Source organism: Paramisgurnus dabryanus, chromosome 17 (genome assembly GCF_030506205.2).
Source record: "Paramisgurnus dabryanus chromosome 17, PD_genome_1.1, whole genome shotgun sequence".
Classification (NCBI taxonomy): domain Eukaryota; kingdom Metazoa; phylum Chordata; class Actinopteri; order Cypriniformes; family Cobitidae; genus Paramisgurnus; species Paramisgurnus dabryanus.
Genome location: NC_133353.1, coordinates 10,882,955 through 10,900,212, shown reverse-complemented (window position 1 = coordinate 10,900,212; position 17,258 = coordinate 10,882,955). Strand labels below are relative to the sequence as shown.

The 17,258-nt window shown below is 35.5% G+C and overlaps 1 protein-coding gene across 2 annotated transcripts in view; it reads right to left on the bottom strand.

The window, feature by feature from the left end:
• sorcs3b (sortilin related VPS10 domain containing receptor 3b) overlaps positions 1-17,258 on the bottom strand; it is a 115,541-nt gene that overhangs the window by 22,549 nt on the left and 75,734 nt on the right. For both annotated transcript variants that reach the window (XM_065297371.2, XM_065297372.2), the window contains 4 exons: positions 14,218-14,325; positions 13,686-13,803; positions 6,768-6,901; positions 1,648-1,761 (listed from right to left, as the gene is read on the bottom strand). In XM_065297371.2, coding sequence (XP_065153443.1) covers positions 1,648-1,761; positions 6,768-6,901; positions 13,686-13,803; positions 14,218-14,325 — 474 coding nt within the window. The remainder of the gene's footprint in view (positions 1-1,647; positions 1,762-6,767; positions 6,902-13,685; positions 13,804-14,217; positions 14,326-17,258) is intronic.

Sequence of the window (17,258 nt, the reverse complement as noted above, 5' to 3'; positions counted from 1 at the left end):
TACAAACGGCTCTCCGCACGTTTCAGCACTTGGACAGCAATCAGTTTTTTAAGCATTACTTAAAAATGTTTCCCATCTCAACATATCCACATGTACAGAGTCATCATATACAATAAATCCGCGAGGTAGCTTTTAAAAAACATTTAAAAACAGATGCATTTTTTTAAAGCAAAGCATTTATTTACTTACCAGGCTATAGGTGAAGCAGCTCTTTGCGCTTTCTAACGTCTCATAATTAATCCTCATTTATGTCCAAGAGACTCAATAATAATCTTTTACATTTAATCCTTTAATCTTTTATATTTAAAAGCGTTTTTGTGCTGCTGCGCATCCATGTATGTGATAAGCAAACCCGTGTTGTCATTCAGTTTATAGGCGCATATTACTAATGCGCTCTTTAAATAACAAAATAGTCTATTTTAGTTGCCTCAAAATAGCAACGTGCCAACAATGCGCCTGAACACACCTCGTTTTCAGACCAGAATGCCCATGGGCGCAAATGCATTTGCTATTTAAACAACATGGCGCTAAACGTGAAAATAATAATTGCACATGGTGGAAACTAGCAAAAGACTTGCATCGCGGATTGTGCTGCATTGCGCCGGGTGTAAGATAGAGCCCTTAGTTTCAATTTAAACAAACCAACATGGTTTTCATCGGACACATGTGCGTTGTTGCGGATACGCGTCCGGATGGAACTTAACTTCTGATCTCTGTTTAATGGTTTGACTAGTGGCTAAACTGAAGTCTGGAACAAATACCTTGTCGAAAATATAAATTGTTTTGATTTCCTAAAGATAAGGGGAGATTGCAATCATGGATCACCGCAATTCGAAGGAAGATTTGGCAGCTGATCTGTAGTTAAGATTGCATACATTATAAACAGTAGTACACATTTTACACAGTAACGTTAGCTAAGTGTAGTTTTTGATACGCATTAGCTATGATTTGAACTAAGGTGATGTACTTGTTGTAGCTTGTTATCAGAAATAAACTACTCTAAAAGGAATTTGTTATTATTAATTCTTTACCTGAAGTGAGGTTTGTTTCACAAAAGCTGTTTGTTTATGTTGTTACTGCTGAAATGGTCTATATGGCATTTTGAGCTAAAACTTCACATATGTACTCTGACACTAAAGATTTATTCTACATCTTAAAAATGTCTTGTAAAATGTCCCCATTAAAATTTTGCCCCCACATAAAGGCTGTTTGCCGCACGACCATTGTCCTTTAAACCGTCTGCTTTTGCAGCACGTTCCGTGGAGCTTACCAGAAGTACAAAAATTTCATAGTCATATTACTTTATTTTACATACATTTATGAACAAAACCTCTTCAAGATGCTTTTTTGACGGCCAGTGTAGTTTATATTACTGGGATTTTTAAATTCTATTTGTTTACGTGCTGTTCTGGTCCATGTAATGATAGTTGTACAATACACAGACATAAAACGCCTGTGGCACATTATTCAATCTGGGTTTTTTTTTTGAAGGTAAACATAAGGGTTCACCCAGTAATTGACAGCAGTCATGTTTCCCTGCAACAGTATAAGCATAAGATTTAGATTTACAGATTTATTTGTTTCTTTGAAGGTTATTAAAGATGAAGATTCATGCAGTGCAGGGCAGAGAGTGCATGACAATGTTACCCTGTGCTGTTGCGGAAGTGTTGTCCATGGCTGCAGGTGTGTGAAGGTAAATTGACATCATACCAGAATGCAGGTGAACATTTTCCACTGGCCTGCCTCTCGAATCCATAATCACTGCAGAAAAAGTGTACAAAAAAATCAGTTCTTCAGGTTGTATAAGCTCCACTTTGTGTCAAAAGGTGTATGACTACAGTATAGATGGATTTCAGTCATGTGACCTTTTACGTCATGCCGCCATCTTGAGGACCTACCGAGTAGCAGTAGGCTATTGACAAGCATTGGCTACCTTGCTACAATTTACGGATTTCTTATCTTTTACTGTTTATGTTTCTTACGGATACAGTAAAGGGCTACGAAAGACAACATGTCGCATCTCGACTGTCATGAAAATAAACGCTACTTTAAAAAAATATATCTTGGTTAGGGTATGATGCCTACTCGATCCCTGATGCGTTCTTTCAGCCCCTGTCCGCTGCTACCGAACTACCACTATTTTACAACATAAGAAGGCGCGACACAACATAAAACTTTGCTCGAAGTATCACCTGGATCTCTACACATGAACGCCAGCATTTAGAACATTGTTTGTGTACACAGAGTTTACTAAAAAGAAAGGTTTTGTACAATTGACTTTGGCTGTTATGGTGTCCGTTCGTCATCTCTGGCAGACGTAAATAATCGATTTCCGAATGCGAATGAATGAATCTCATATGAGGCTCCTTTTTCAACTAGAAGGTCAATATTGTTTTTCACTTGCGACAAAACAACGAATTATTCCGTGCATTTTTATGGAACTATGCTTTAGGAGATATCCATCTTTACTCTCCTCCCTCCTTACGTCGCAATTGGAGATCGATACATCTTGACTGGGAAGAAGGGGCGAGCGGACGCCAAATCATCCAAAGTCAGTTTTTCAAAACCTTTCTTTTTAGTTAACTTTGTGTACACAAACAATATTCTCAATGCTCGAGTTCACATGTAGAGACACAGGTGATACTTCGAGCAAAATATCATGTTGTGTTGAGCCTTCTTAGTGTTGTTAAAATAGCGATTTTGATGCTCACAGCATATTGAAGGCATAGCTTCTAGTTCTTTTGCGACCACTTCAGGTCCTCAAAATGGCAGAAGACAAGTGAGTGACGTCAGCTGCTGATATTCATGTATAGTCAAGAACAGTGACTTGATCTACACTCTTAATTAAGTTAATTCTGAAAAAATGATAAAATGATTTCTCAATCATTCTTTGAGGCAAATGAGGCTTAGCAATAAAGCCTCTTCCTGTCAAAGACCAATTTCACTGTACAAGGATCTTAAATTGCTCATATGGTACTTTGTTCTTGTAATTTTTCAGTGGATTTTAAGCCAAAGTGACAACGATCAGGACAACACCATGAGTTGGGGCTGAAACTACTGTATACACATAGGTTATCAATCGGGGTCTGAAAAAGATTTTAAAGGATTAGTCAGTTTTCTTAAAAAAATCCAGATCATTTACTCACCACCATGTCATTCAAAATGTTGATGTCTTTCTTTGTTCAGTAGAGAAGAAATTATGTTTTTTGAGGAAAACATTCCAGGATTTTTCTCATTTTAATGGACTTTAATGGACCCCAAAACTTAACAGTTTAATGCAGTTTAAAATTGCAGTTTCAAAGGACTTTAACCTGTTAGCCCTCTTTCCATTTTCCGACCCCCCCCACAAAAACTGTCATAGCCAAACTAAAATAGATACAGTTTATGAAGTCTTTGCACTAAAAGCATAAGTTTGGTCTCATTTGAAAGCAGACACTTGGAAGTTTATTAAGAGGTGAACATTAGTTACTGTTAAAATGAAAAAAGTTGTTATAGAGAGCTTAAATTATACTTTTTTATTAACTCCACCAAACATGTATGAAATATTGTTATGAAAATCTAAATGAAATTGGCCTTCGAGCAATCTAGAAATGCTCTGCAGATAAAGCCACAGGTCTGACCATGTTCTGTTTTAAATCTGAAGATGATACCTCTAAAACTCTGTATTTTATGAAATGTTTTTTAGACCCATGTCATGTAAATTTATTTAGAGAAAACAGCAAAAATGCTAAGCTAATGTTTGTTTATTTATATCTCACAACATCCTTTCAGTTTATTGTCCTATTGCTCCGGGTTTTAAACAGACTCATTAAATAAGCATCCGGATAAGTCATTAACAACTTTTAATCCGGGATATGGCTAAATGTTTATTTTATTATTATTATTAATAATTGCTCATAATTTCTATTTAGTGTTTTATTTCCTCCTTTTGTCTCAATTCACTTTCTTTTTATTAAAGTCCTTTCTTACAAAAAGAAACTTACCTTAAAGAAGCTTTACCAGTCAAAATTATTCCTAGAAACACATATCTCATATCTCCAGACAGCAGATGTTTACAGAACAGCTAGTACGTTAGCTTAGCATACCATCAAAACACTACAAATAAAAGCATTTATAATAAAACTCACATTATAACATCAAAAGTCGAGTGCTTAAACAATCATGCGTGATCTGATGTGGCTTTGAATCATAAAATAAGACCGAAAATAAACAATTTTATGTTATTTATGCTGTTAGCTTTGCTCGATTAGCATAGCATTATAATATACAGTACTGTTATGAAAATAACAGACATAGCGTTAAAAATACAGACAAACCATATATAATCTTAATCGTGTTTATTGTCTCCATGGTTTTAAAACATCAAAACATCTTTATTTGCATGTTATTATAAAAACAGCGATCGATCGTTGCACGTCACTGTTCAAGTTCACGTCTGACAGCTGAGCTGAGCTCTGACGTCTTATTCTATGAAAGTTTTCATATTGAGAGTTTCAGACTTTAGCGCCCTCCGGCTTCACGTATGAATGAAACAAACTGAGTGTGAATGACTGCAGACTCCAGCTTGCTCATATCACCATGTTTGGAATAAAAATGGGTGAAATATTACCCCCCCTGCAGAAATTTGAAATAAACATATAAAATTGAAGTAATATTTCTCCAAATATGCATACTTTGAATTAAAAGCCTCAATGGATGTTGTTTTATCGAGTGCTTTCATGACGATCACGGAGGAGTATTTTTATCAATGAGTGCGGCTGAGGGTTATATTTCAAATTAAAGGTATGTACCGTTTTTCATTTTCATAACGCCTGACAAAAATGAAGAAATTACTGTTACTAGGATTCTCAGATTAAAATAAAGGTCAAAAACTAAATCTTATATCAAAACACTTTTTAATGATGTATAGTTGTTTAATGTAAGTACATTTAAACTAACAGTAATTTAAATTATGTAAATAAATAGCTCTTCAGTACATCCACGTCCTCGCGCAGGCTAACAGGTTTTTAAACAATCCCAAACGAGGCTTAAGGGTCATATCTAGCGAAATGATTCTCATTTTTGGCAACAAAAAAAAATGTACTTTTAAACCACAACTTCTCGTCTTCCTCCGGTCCTGTGACGTGACAGCGCAACCTCACGTAATATGTCATCACGTCAAGAGGTCACGAATGACGTATGCGAAACTACACCCCAATGTTTACAAGTGTAGAGAAAGAGGACCGTTCCGACGATGTTGTATGTGGAATAATACTAATTAATGTCTTTGTGTCAGTTTATTGGTTAAAATAGTCCGCAAATGTGCATTTCATGTATGTAACACGTGACCTTTCGTCGTCATTACGCAATTACGTGAGGTCACGCTGGCTTGTCACACAGCCGGAGGAAGAAGAGAAGTTGTGGTTTAAAAGTGCATATATTTTTATTTTTATTGCCAAAAATGGTTTCACTAGATAAGACCCTTATGCCTTGTTTGAGATTATTTAGAGTCCTTTGAAACTGCAATTTTAAATTGTGTTAAGTGTTGGGGTCCATTAAAGTCCATTAAAATTAGAAAAATCCTGGTATGTTTTCCAAAAAAACTAAACTAAACAAAATTTCTTCTCTACTGAACAAAGAAAGACATCAACATTATGGATGACATGGTGGTGAGTAAATTATCAGATTTTTTTTTTTTTAAATGGACTAATCCTTTAAGGCATAACTTAAACAAAGAATGCATTTCTACTTTTAAAAATAAGTTAAACAGAGCAGAACTGATAAAATGAACTGAATGCAGGTGCCACAGACACACATTTTCAAAGCTGAACTATTGTTAACATGTCATCTTAAAAGCATGATACACGTGGCGTAAGGCACTCATCTAAAGATGAAAAAGCTCCATCTAGGCCCTAAAACATTTTCTAATGGGATCAGGCTGTAAAACCCTTTATTATTAAGAGTGTAGACTCTGTACAATTTTCAGCCATGACAAACACAGCCATTGTCGGCAATAAATGTCAGCTTCAGATCTATAACACATTAAAACTAGTTCTACTTGAACCATAGCTCATTTCATGTGAGTTGTGATTGGTGGGTGTGTTTGAGATGCATACTCTTTCAGCGCTGCTCTGTTAACTCGTGCTTTATAGGATCAGGACTAGACACAGTAACATCAGCTCCTCTGGGCTAATCAGATCACTGCCACATTTATCACCCATTTAAATATTCATTACTTATTCATTTGAAGATAATTAATCATTTGACATTATGCTAATTTTGCAGGCCTCTCATTCATATTTGCCTATAAGCAGACAACTCTAATGGCGTCTGTGTGTGGTATAAGGGAGATTTATATCGTCGTTAAGATCAGCGTGAGAGTGTGTCTCAGTCTGTGTCCAGAAGAGCGGGCTTGTAAAAATGACTTTATCAATATAGCAATTTGATTACGACATACCAGTGTTTTACTCTGGCATATCATAAACAGTTCAATTTAATGTATTGAATGCAACAATATCTTGTAGAGTGTAAATGAACTACATTGCGAAGAAGTTTCACATAAAGCTGATAAAGGGAAAAACCCTGTTTTTTTACATTCAAAAGGCACTTAATTAATATGTATAATTGGTTGGATCCCCGCAGCTTTTGTTCTCTGTATGCAACGCTGAGTCCTTTGATCCACAGGAGTTGCCGTCACTCACTTCCTCTATTGGAAAAAGCAGCCTGTGTGTGTGTGTGTGTGTGTGTGTGTGTGTGTGTGTGTGTGTGTGTGTATGTGTGTGACTCACCACTCAAAGTCATAAAGGGTGCAGATGCAGGGCTCAGCTGAAATGACTCGAGAATACTCTCGACCCAGAGTGCAACGTGTGCCGGGCTTCCTCTTCATATACACCTGTCTTTCTCCCATCACGCACACCTCGCCCTTGACCATACACATACACACACAGCTTAAATCAGTAGTTGCATTAAAACTAAATATACTGTAACCAACTACCCACCCTTACTTTGCTTAGCACTTGAAGTGTTCCAGAGGTGTATTTTTACTTACTACTTAAGTACATTTAAGTATATGTACTTCTTCAGTGTTTTCTGCATATTTTTACTTCACTACATTTTATAAATACATGTTTTATACTTGGGTAAAACTTCTATTTCCTTTTACACATTTCGACCTGCAGTACGAGCCTGTCTGGATTTATAATTGACGCATTTCATAGTGACTTATGAAAACGTTGTATAATCAGGTATGTGGTACTACGAATATGATTAATCTCAGTATTACTAATGATATTTGACCCTGGACCAAGAAATAAGTAGTTGGGGTGTGCGGCGCAAAAAACTAACGCTGTTTACATTGTTGCACAAGGTTGAGCGTTTTGGATTTCCGGTATTTTTTCACACTGCCAAAAGACGATCTCCCGCAAATTATTGGAAATGTATAATGTTTTTCAGAGAGCTTGAACGAGTGTTTTGGTTGCATTTAAGTAATTTTTTTCATCAAATGTTTTTTTTCGTTTCTAAGTTGGGTGTGTAAGATACCAAATCCAACGCTATGTCATATGCTATTTTAAAATGTCTGCAGCTCTAAGCAAATTTTTTGGTGGGCTTGAAAATATTTTGACCCAGTGGGGTTAATTGTAATGCTGTGTTATAACTAACCCCTCAGCACTTACGAAATGAAAATCAGTAACGTTAGCGTAATTCTTGTCGTTGTTTTAAATAGGCTACACACTAAGGATTGCTGGCTGCCAACAAAATAAATTTGCATGTCTTACCCAAAATTGTGTGTCGAAATTTATTTTTGTTCATATCTTTAATATTGAATGAATAAGGTCACGTCAAAGATTGAAATCATAATGAAATTAATGGCTAAAATCAGACTTTGATGCTCATATCTCAGAATTTGATTTTGTAACTGTAGTATGATTATTACAGACTGAGTCACATATAAAAAAATTTTTTTGTCATAATTGGGCTGCTTTTTCCTCACATATTTAGATAGATTTATAATTGAACTATTGTTAGAAAAGGGCTGGATGAATGAATAAAGTGTGGATACCTTTCTATTATAGACAGATATATAAACAATATCCAGTTCAAGTAAATAGACAAAATTGTTTTGAAATATTTGCATGCAAACTTAATTTTTAGCAAGTGTTAACAACTAACCCCCTGCCTGTTACAATTAACCCCACCTATGGGGTAAGTTGTAACGTTTGCACTTCTATCACGTTTGGTGTAATTGTCCAAGAATGGTAAGTAATAGAAACAAACTTCAAATGTTCATTTGTAGCAGAGATGTGTGTGTTGCTTGTGTAAAAATATAATTAATCAAACTCAAATATTTTTTGAACGATTGAGCCAAAACCAAAAAGCGTTAGGTTGTGCCCCGCTCTCCCCTACGGGTATATTTGAATCAATAGCCCACAATACATTGTACAGAACAAACGTATACATTTTTCAGCCAAATATTATTAGGATATTAAGAAAAGATAATGTTTCAAGAAGATATTTTGTAAATGTCCTATCGTAAATATGTATTTATCATAGGTACTAGGGACTTTAAGCAACAGCCTCTGGTGGAACGGCAACGGCATTCTGACGTTGTATTGCGCATGCGTGAATTTAACTGCTACTTTGCGACGTTCTACTGTAACAGTCTACTACGGGAGAACAGCTGATTTGCCGTAGTCACTACAACGTGAGAGATTATGTAAACAAATGTTATGTTTTATGGCATATGACATTGTAATTGCATCAGTTTATGATTGTACCACAAATCTTTTATATAATATGTGTTAAAATGTTTTAAATTTAAGCTAATTTAAATGATTTTTAAGTATTCAACATTCTCAAGTATTGCTTAAATCTAGGTTTTAAGACTTATTTACATCATACAATATAGTAAAAACTCCTCTTCTGACAATTTTTTTTTCATTTAATGGCAAAAGCAATGTTTTTTAAATGAAATTTTTTTGTATTTCAGTAAATGAATTAATGCCGTGTTGCACTGTCCTGTTTACTTTGCTTAGTGATTTTTACGTTCTTTGCTACGGCGGTGTGACAGCATACTTCCGGTCGCCGTAGCCGTTCCATTCCCAGCTGTTGCTTAAAGCTGTTGCTACTATGTGTGGCTAAGGACTAAACTTTAACGCTAATTTTCTCAATATTTTGCACCCTCAGATTCCAGATTTTTAAATAGTTGTATCTCGGCCAAATATTGTTGTATCTTAACAAACCATACATCAATGGAACACTTATTTATTTATTTATTTACATCTTAATTTTAAAAATGACCCTTATGTCTGGTTTGTGGTCCATTGGTTATATATAGCAACTACATGAAGTAGTTCTCGCATACCAAAACTAAGTGGTCTAAAAGTGGCTATTGGGTATTTAAAACATGTTTATTCTTTGTTAGTGTCATTATCCAGCCTAGCACACTAAATGAGCCAGGACTGCCAATGTCGGCCCTTAGATGCATGATTTCTCTCTACAGAAATCATATTCCTGTAACACCAAATTAAACACAGGGAATGTCCATTAATGTTTTGGTACGGACCACCAGTAGTTGACATCTTAAAAGCAGTGAGGGGGGACATGGCTGTCAGTTGGTCAAACAAATATATATATTGTTGCATGCATTATATTGGTCTTTTACTGCGTTTGCTTTCTTGTTTAGGTTTCCAATAATGTTCGTTTGGGAGCTCGTGTGAAGTCTGAGACGCGTTGTGTTTGTCTGTTGATCAGTGTCAGATGTGAAGTCTCAGCAGATTAAACCCTCACACAGAGTTTATATAATTTAATGTCTGCATGTTCTTGCTCAAAATCTGACAGTGTCTGTATAATTTCTAGTGTAAAGAAATGGACATATATTAAATATTAATATGGATTTAAACATTGTTTGGCTAAAAATAAGCGTTTCTCTCCGTCTAAAGTGAAAGTGAAGATAGCGTCTGCGAGACGAGTCATCTATCGCCCCCTGCAGGCATTTGTTATAATACATACATAATGCTTTTTATTTATAGACCGTTTCAGCAGTAACGACATAAACAAGCGGCTGTCGCGGTCCGCACGTAACTTCCGGTAAGCTCCGCTAAGAATAAACAACAACAAAGTTCTTTAAACGTAGTTTATTTATATAACAAGCAAATAAAAACAACACATAGATTACCTAGGAAACCAAAACATTTGTTATTTTCGAGGAGGCATTTGTTCAAGAGATCAGTTTAGCAACTATAATCAGACCATTAAAAAAACGAAACCGGAAGTAAAGTTCGGATCCAGACGTGTATCACGTGCGTCCGATGAATCCGTCTATAGGCCACAAATGTAATGTGTTTGTTAATGTTGTTTAATGTAACTTGGTTTTAATACTTTATTTGAACCAATTATTATTGCATCTTCGTTATTATGTCATTTTAACTCTTTCCCCGCCATTGACGAGATATCTCGTCAATTAAGAGAAAACGCTTCCCCGCCAATGACGAGATTTTCTGTCTTTCCGCAATACTGCTATTATCCACCAGGTGGCGCCCTTCCGCAACTTTTTAAAACCGGAAGTATTGCCCTATGGCAAGCGGCTGCATGTCCGTGTCTGTTTTAAAGATCGCTCTGAATCGGATCTCTATGAAAAGTCCGTCACAAAAATGGAATTATTTTTGCTTTTTGCTCAAAATATGGTGTTTTTGCAAAAACCTACCCATATTCAAAAGCTGATTGCAAAAGAACCACTAAAGGTAGGATGAAACGGTTTTTTTTTTGTTTGAAAGCAGAGGGTCTGTTCTTTCATTTGGTATATTGTATGTTTATTTATTTAAAGAAGAACATTTTCTGGAAGGCATTAAACTTTGGTGAAAATCATGAAAAACGCTGGCGCTGGCTGGCAATTTTTTTTTTAAAACGCTGGCGGTGAAAGAGTTAAATGCTACTACTCAATTGGGTCTATTTTTATTACCCCCAAATAACAAATTACTTCATTATCAGTTAGCAAAATAATTGAATCATCTGTAGGGGTTTGGTTGTGGAGGCTGGGAGTCTGGCCAGTAATGCATTGCAATAGTCCAGTCTGAACAGGTCAAGAGCCTGGACTAGGACTTGCATAGCATGATCATTTAGGAAAGGTCTAATTTTCCTAATATTGTAGAGGATGAATCTACAAGAGCGGGTGGTGCTGACAGCATGCTCCGAGAAGCTAAGCTGATCATCAATGACCATTCAAAGGTTTCTGGCTGTCCTGAAAGGCGTAATGGTCGAAGAACCTAATGGAAAGGTTGTGATGGATCTTGGGGTCAGACGATATGAAAAGCAGTTCCATCTTTGCAAGGTTCAGCTGGAGATGGTGATCCTTCATCCTGAGTGAGATGTCCCTCAGGCATGTCGAGATGCGGGCAGAAACCGTGGAATCTTCAGGGTGAACGACAAGTGGAGTGTGTTATCCGCATAAAAAGGGTTTGATTAATCCGATATTTTTTTTCCATTGACAGCATATATACATATTCTGTATATATATATATATATATATATATATATATATATATATATATATATATATATATATATATATATATATATATATATATACTATATATTTTTACAGAATATATATAATAAAAAAATATAGCACCCAAGACGCACCATTATTTTCAAATAATTCAAAAGACCAAAGTCAATTATTTCGCTTATACCACGTTACCACAAACATTGTTCTGGTGGTTATTTTAAGACATCTTACAGGTTAGGTGTGCGTTTTACAGAAAAATAATCAACACCCGTGGAACATTTCTCAACCGAACCATACTTTCACTCTTACATACAGCTTTTGAAATGCTCTTTTTAAGCACATGATGTGTTTCTTGATGCAAGTTCTGTGATGAAGATATAAATCAGTTGCTAGTGATTGACACCGTTCTTCTTCATTGAGTCTACTGCAAAGTGACAGCGCATCATTTTTGTTACACTAGCTTGTTTCTAACACATATCCTGATGTATGTATAGTATTATCAGTGTTATTATCAGTGCGTGATATGAGCTCTGTTTTCAGCTGCAGTTGCATGAGTTGAAAAAGTGTGGGGGACAGAATGATCTTTATTTTAAAGTGGGGGGCAACACCGCATTCCAAATTATTATGCACATGCCATTTTTGTTTATATTTCCAATACAGTTAGTAAGTTCAAAAAATTAATTTTACCCTCAACAGTTATATGACAGTGTGGATGTTATTCTATTTAAATTAATGTTAAAAAAATACTCTAATACACTGAAAAATATGCCGTTCCAAATTATTAAGCAGTTGTAGTTCTTAAACAATATGGGTATGAAAAAGATCTTTCTAAAAGACAAAAAGTGTGCACAATATCTTAAAAAAGCTAATTACTTCCTATAACAATTTATATTTGGTGGATCTAAACATAAATAATTGAACTATTATTAGATTTATAAGGGATACACAGTAGAGAAAATTTTACTATATAAAGGCTTTTTAAAATATTTTTTAGGAAAATATTTGGAAAAGGCAGCAATAAAAAGCCACCGTTAGGAAGCAAACATGTATTTAAACCTACTGATGTCTCTGGAATGCCAAGAACCCCTTTAATACAGGATCCTTTAGTGCATGAAGCTGTATTTCTACCTCTCCCCAAACCAAAACTTGCAAAAATGAAACATTTGCTGTGAGCTCAGAATACAAGAAGACTATTTTCACACAGTTTTATTCATTGACATGCCATAATACACTGAATAATGTTGATAATGCCATTCTGGATTGTTGGTGAATAGCCATCATGTTCAAACAAGACTGTAACATTAGGCAGAGTAATAATTTGGACTGGAATATTAGGAAGTTAGATGGTAGGTCCCTTTAGGGTCCCTGAGGGGGTCAAAAAGACATCTAGAAGATTTGCAGAGTTCCTAAAATATGGGATATAAAGGGAATCATGTCTGTTGAAATAAATTTACTTTCATGGAGGATAATACACCGACTATTTGAATTAATATGGGCATAAAATAAGAACCTATACTTGTATACTTACAAGTTTAATGAATGGGAGAGTTAAAGTCATGTCAAGATATTCTTATGTAACTTGTGTAAATACATTATTTATTTTACATTGTGTTTGTTTTTTGGACAATTTTTGTTTTGTGTCCATGCAGCACATTTGACAGATAAAGTGCATTTGGCATAATAATTTGGAACATCATATTTTGCATATTTTTTTAAGTATTTAAGTATCTCATTATTTCATTTAAATAGAATAACATCCACACCGTCATATTGTGTTGAGGGTAAAATAAAATGTGTAAACTTACTGACTGTATTGGAAAAAAAATTGGCATGCACATAATTTGGAACGCAGTGTAAGTCAACGCATATGGTAAGGACAACTACATCAGTTTGTAAGATTTCAGCTTATTTTGCTTCTAGGCAACAGATTTGACCTGAAGAAAGATGACTCTAAAACTCAGTTCAAAAAATAAGAGTCAAGGCTGATGGATAACATGTCACAAGATTCAAAAATCCATTACCACTCTATTAATTTCCATTCTGTTTGGACATGTTACCCCAGAGGTGAAAATAATCTCTTGTACTCCCATAATTAGTGAATTCATTGCCAAAAAGAAGCTCATGTAAAATGTTGAATGAGTGAATTAGTTCTTCACCACTGAGACTGAACAGTAAGGCATGCTGATAAATGTTGGGTGACAACCTTGTTATGCAGGTGCCATGTCTGAAAGTCTCCGTCTGTGCATTTCCGCCCGAACAGGGAGCTGTAGTCAATCTTTATCAGCTGCCAGTCGGAGTGGTAACTAAAGTGCCCAAAGAATCTAAGAGGAAAAAGACAATTAAGAGTAAAAGAAGAGTTTACTTTTATATTCTTTGCTGTTGCTAATTGCAAAAAGATACACTGTCTATTACGTGGCATAAATGCCATTCTTAAATAATAAATTTTTTGTCAAAGAAAAGCAAGAATAAGTCTAATTTAAAAATGAAAAGAAATTGAGTTGCAGGTTAAGGTGATACACAAATGTGTGATTACAACTGATGTGCAATTAGTTAATGAATGAAAGCGTGAAGTTAGCAGGGGTGCAGAGGAACAGCTTAGCCATGCAGAGATCTAAACAGATAACAATGCTGCCAATGAGTAAAGGTTCATTACACCTCCTGGCTCATTCAGATCAGCGTGTTTGAGCAGATGAGGTGCCGATGTGAAATGTGAGTGTGTGTATGAGATTTCTTACGTAATGATGTGATTTTCGGTCTCTGGAGTCATCAAAACCCCGTCAACAAATAGAGGAGTAGATGAAAAGCTGAGTCTATCCCACTGTCTGCCTTCATCCAAACTAATCCTACACACACACACAAACACCTTTATCACTTCACTGTCGAAGTACAATAGATTTATGTTTTTATTAACATATTGTACAAAATACTTTTGACAAATAAAGTCGATGCAGTTTGTTCAGTCATCTGAGAATATTTAGTGGATCCACAAACAAGTCATTATGAAGTCACTGCATTAACATTTAATGTGGGCCACATCTGCATAATTACATTAAAATCAAATCTAATATATGCTTGTTGAAGAATATCAAGACAAAATTATACACCATACACCACATCAGTTTACATTAGACACGACTCATTTTTAGTCATGTAAAACGCATATTACGTCTCATTGCACATTCAGTCTGTTTTTGCATCTGCATTGTTCTTTTTATGCTGATCTCTTTATTTCCTTATTATATTGCAGTGCATTCGTGCTTTCATAGTTATAAAACTACAATGTTCAGTTTTTGTATGTTGGTCAATTACTTCAAAGGTCTTGTCTTTGTATTTGTTTGTGGCTGCGTCCGAAACTGCTTTCTTCCATACTATATAGTAGGCGAAAAGCAGGCGAAGCGAGTAGTATGTCTGAATTCATAGTATTCGAAAAACAGTAGGCGATAAGTACCCGAATGACCTACTACTTCCTGAAGTGTTTGTTCGATGGACACTTTGCTATCCCGTGATCTCCAGGAGAGGAGTTATCCAACGAAGAAGAAGACGGAGGGTCATTGTTTATTCAAAAATACCTGAAAGCAGTAATGCGTTTCTATTCAAATGCAAATACATATACATTAAACAGTGGTCCCGTGTGTTTAATAAATTGCGCTAGTTGTTTCAGTTAACATCTAACTGTTGCAGTGTTTTAGTACTCGAGACTTGTGCTGCGTCCGAAACCGCCTACTACATACTATATAGTACGCAAAAAGCAGTAGGCGAGGCGAGTAGTATGTCCGAATACATAGTATTTGAAAAACAGTATGCGAAAAGTACCCGGAAGACCTACTACTTCCGGTACTTTTCAGTGTGCATACGATGGACGCTTCACTATCCCATGATGTCCCGGACGAGGAGTTATCCAACAAAGAAGAAGAGGCACGCGGCTGTTTTCGCGCTGAAATGACATGACGTGATGATGACGTATGTCACGTGATGTAGCAACATGGCGGATGTAGTACGTCCGAATCTCATTCATACTACCCGGATTCATACTATACAGTACCTACTGTTTTAACGCCAAGTAAGTAGGTACTTCATCTAATTCAGTACCTACTATAAAGTATGCGGTTTCGGACGCAGCCTTGGTCTTGGACTCGGTCTCGAGACCATATTTTAATGGTCTTGGTCTTGTCATGGACTAGTGAGCATTTTGACTCGGTCTCGACTCGTACTCGAATACATCTGGAATCTGACTTATTCTCGAGTCCACACGAGTGCCTTTTAAAATATATATTACTGTTTCTTTAAACTGATGTAAGATTGAAACGAACAGTGATTGGTGATTTTTTTGCGTGCATCAGACTGGCGCAAGGTCAGACCTGAGGAGGTTTTTGCACTGCCATTGAGATTTAAGCATTATATAAGCCGTTGTTACCCAAAATTATAAGACGGCGGCGCTAAAACACATAGTAGCACTACACATAATTCCAGCAATAAATGAGTCACCACAATATTGTAAATTTAGTCTACATATATTTCTGTATTATATTTTATTCTTGATTTATATCTCAGAAGAGAAATACCACAAATACCAACATTTATTTATTAATTTAAATTTTCAAATATACAGTATAGACGGTTTCAGCAGTAACAACATAAACAAGCGGCTGTCGCGGTCCGCACATAACTTCCGGTAAACTCCGCTAAGAATAAATAACAACAAAGTACTTTAAACGTAGTTTATTTATATAACAAGCAAAAAAACAACACATAGATTACCTAGGAAACCAAAACATTTGTTATTTTCGATGAGGCATTTGTTCAAGAGATCAGTTTAGCAACTAGTCAGACCATTAAAAAAACGAAACTGTAAGTAAGGTTCGGATCCAGACGTGTATTGTGCAAAAGTCTTAGGCCACCATGCCACAATTAGATTTGTTGTTTTTGCAATGTTATAGTGATCATATATAATTGTTTCTCAGTCTCTTAAATAGAAAACATCCAGAAAATGCAGGAAATGTGTATATAGTATTAAAAACTGTATAAAAAAACTTAAGTGTTAAGTTTTTTTAATTCTCCTTCCACTTAATCAATAGCAGGAAATTGCAGGATCTCTTAGACCTAAATAAAATTAAATCCTCATTTCTAATTTAAAAGAAATTAGTATTTTTGCTTCATTCTGCTCAAAAACGCTCAAGATGTGTTTAGTGCCAAGAGATGTCACACTAAACACCGACGATGCCTAAAGAAGACATTTAGTCCTGACTTTTTTTGTACATATTTCCTGTATTTTCTGTTTGTATCTTAATAAAATAGATTGAAAAATAAATATGGATGGACATTAAAACTTGTAAAACAACAAGTCTGGTGGTGGTGGACTAAGACTTTTGCACAGTACTATAGCTTATTAGCAATTATCTTTATTTATTTAACTAAATTATTATTTTGTTTCATAAATAATGCATTTATTTTGTAAATTGGTATGCTGTGGTTTCTGTTACAGTTGACCTGTGTATATTGTAGAGTGGATTTCAAAATCATTAAACTGGGGGTGACTTTGACATTTTTAACAAAACATGAATTGAGTGAGATCAGAAATGCCATAGGACAGACTATGACCTTAAGTTTTTCTCAGACCCAACTTTATGTGGACTCGGTCTTGACTCGGACTCGACATTCCCTGGTCTCGATCTTGACTCGGACTCAACCTTCTCTGGACTTAGTCTTGACTCGGACTCGAATGAGCTGGTCTCGAATACAACACTGACTTGTTGTTATGATGACGCATGTCAAGTGA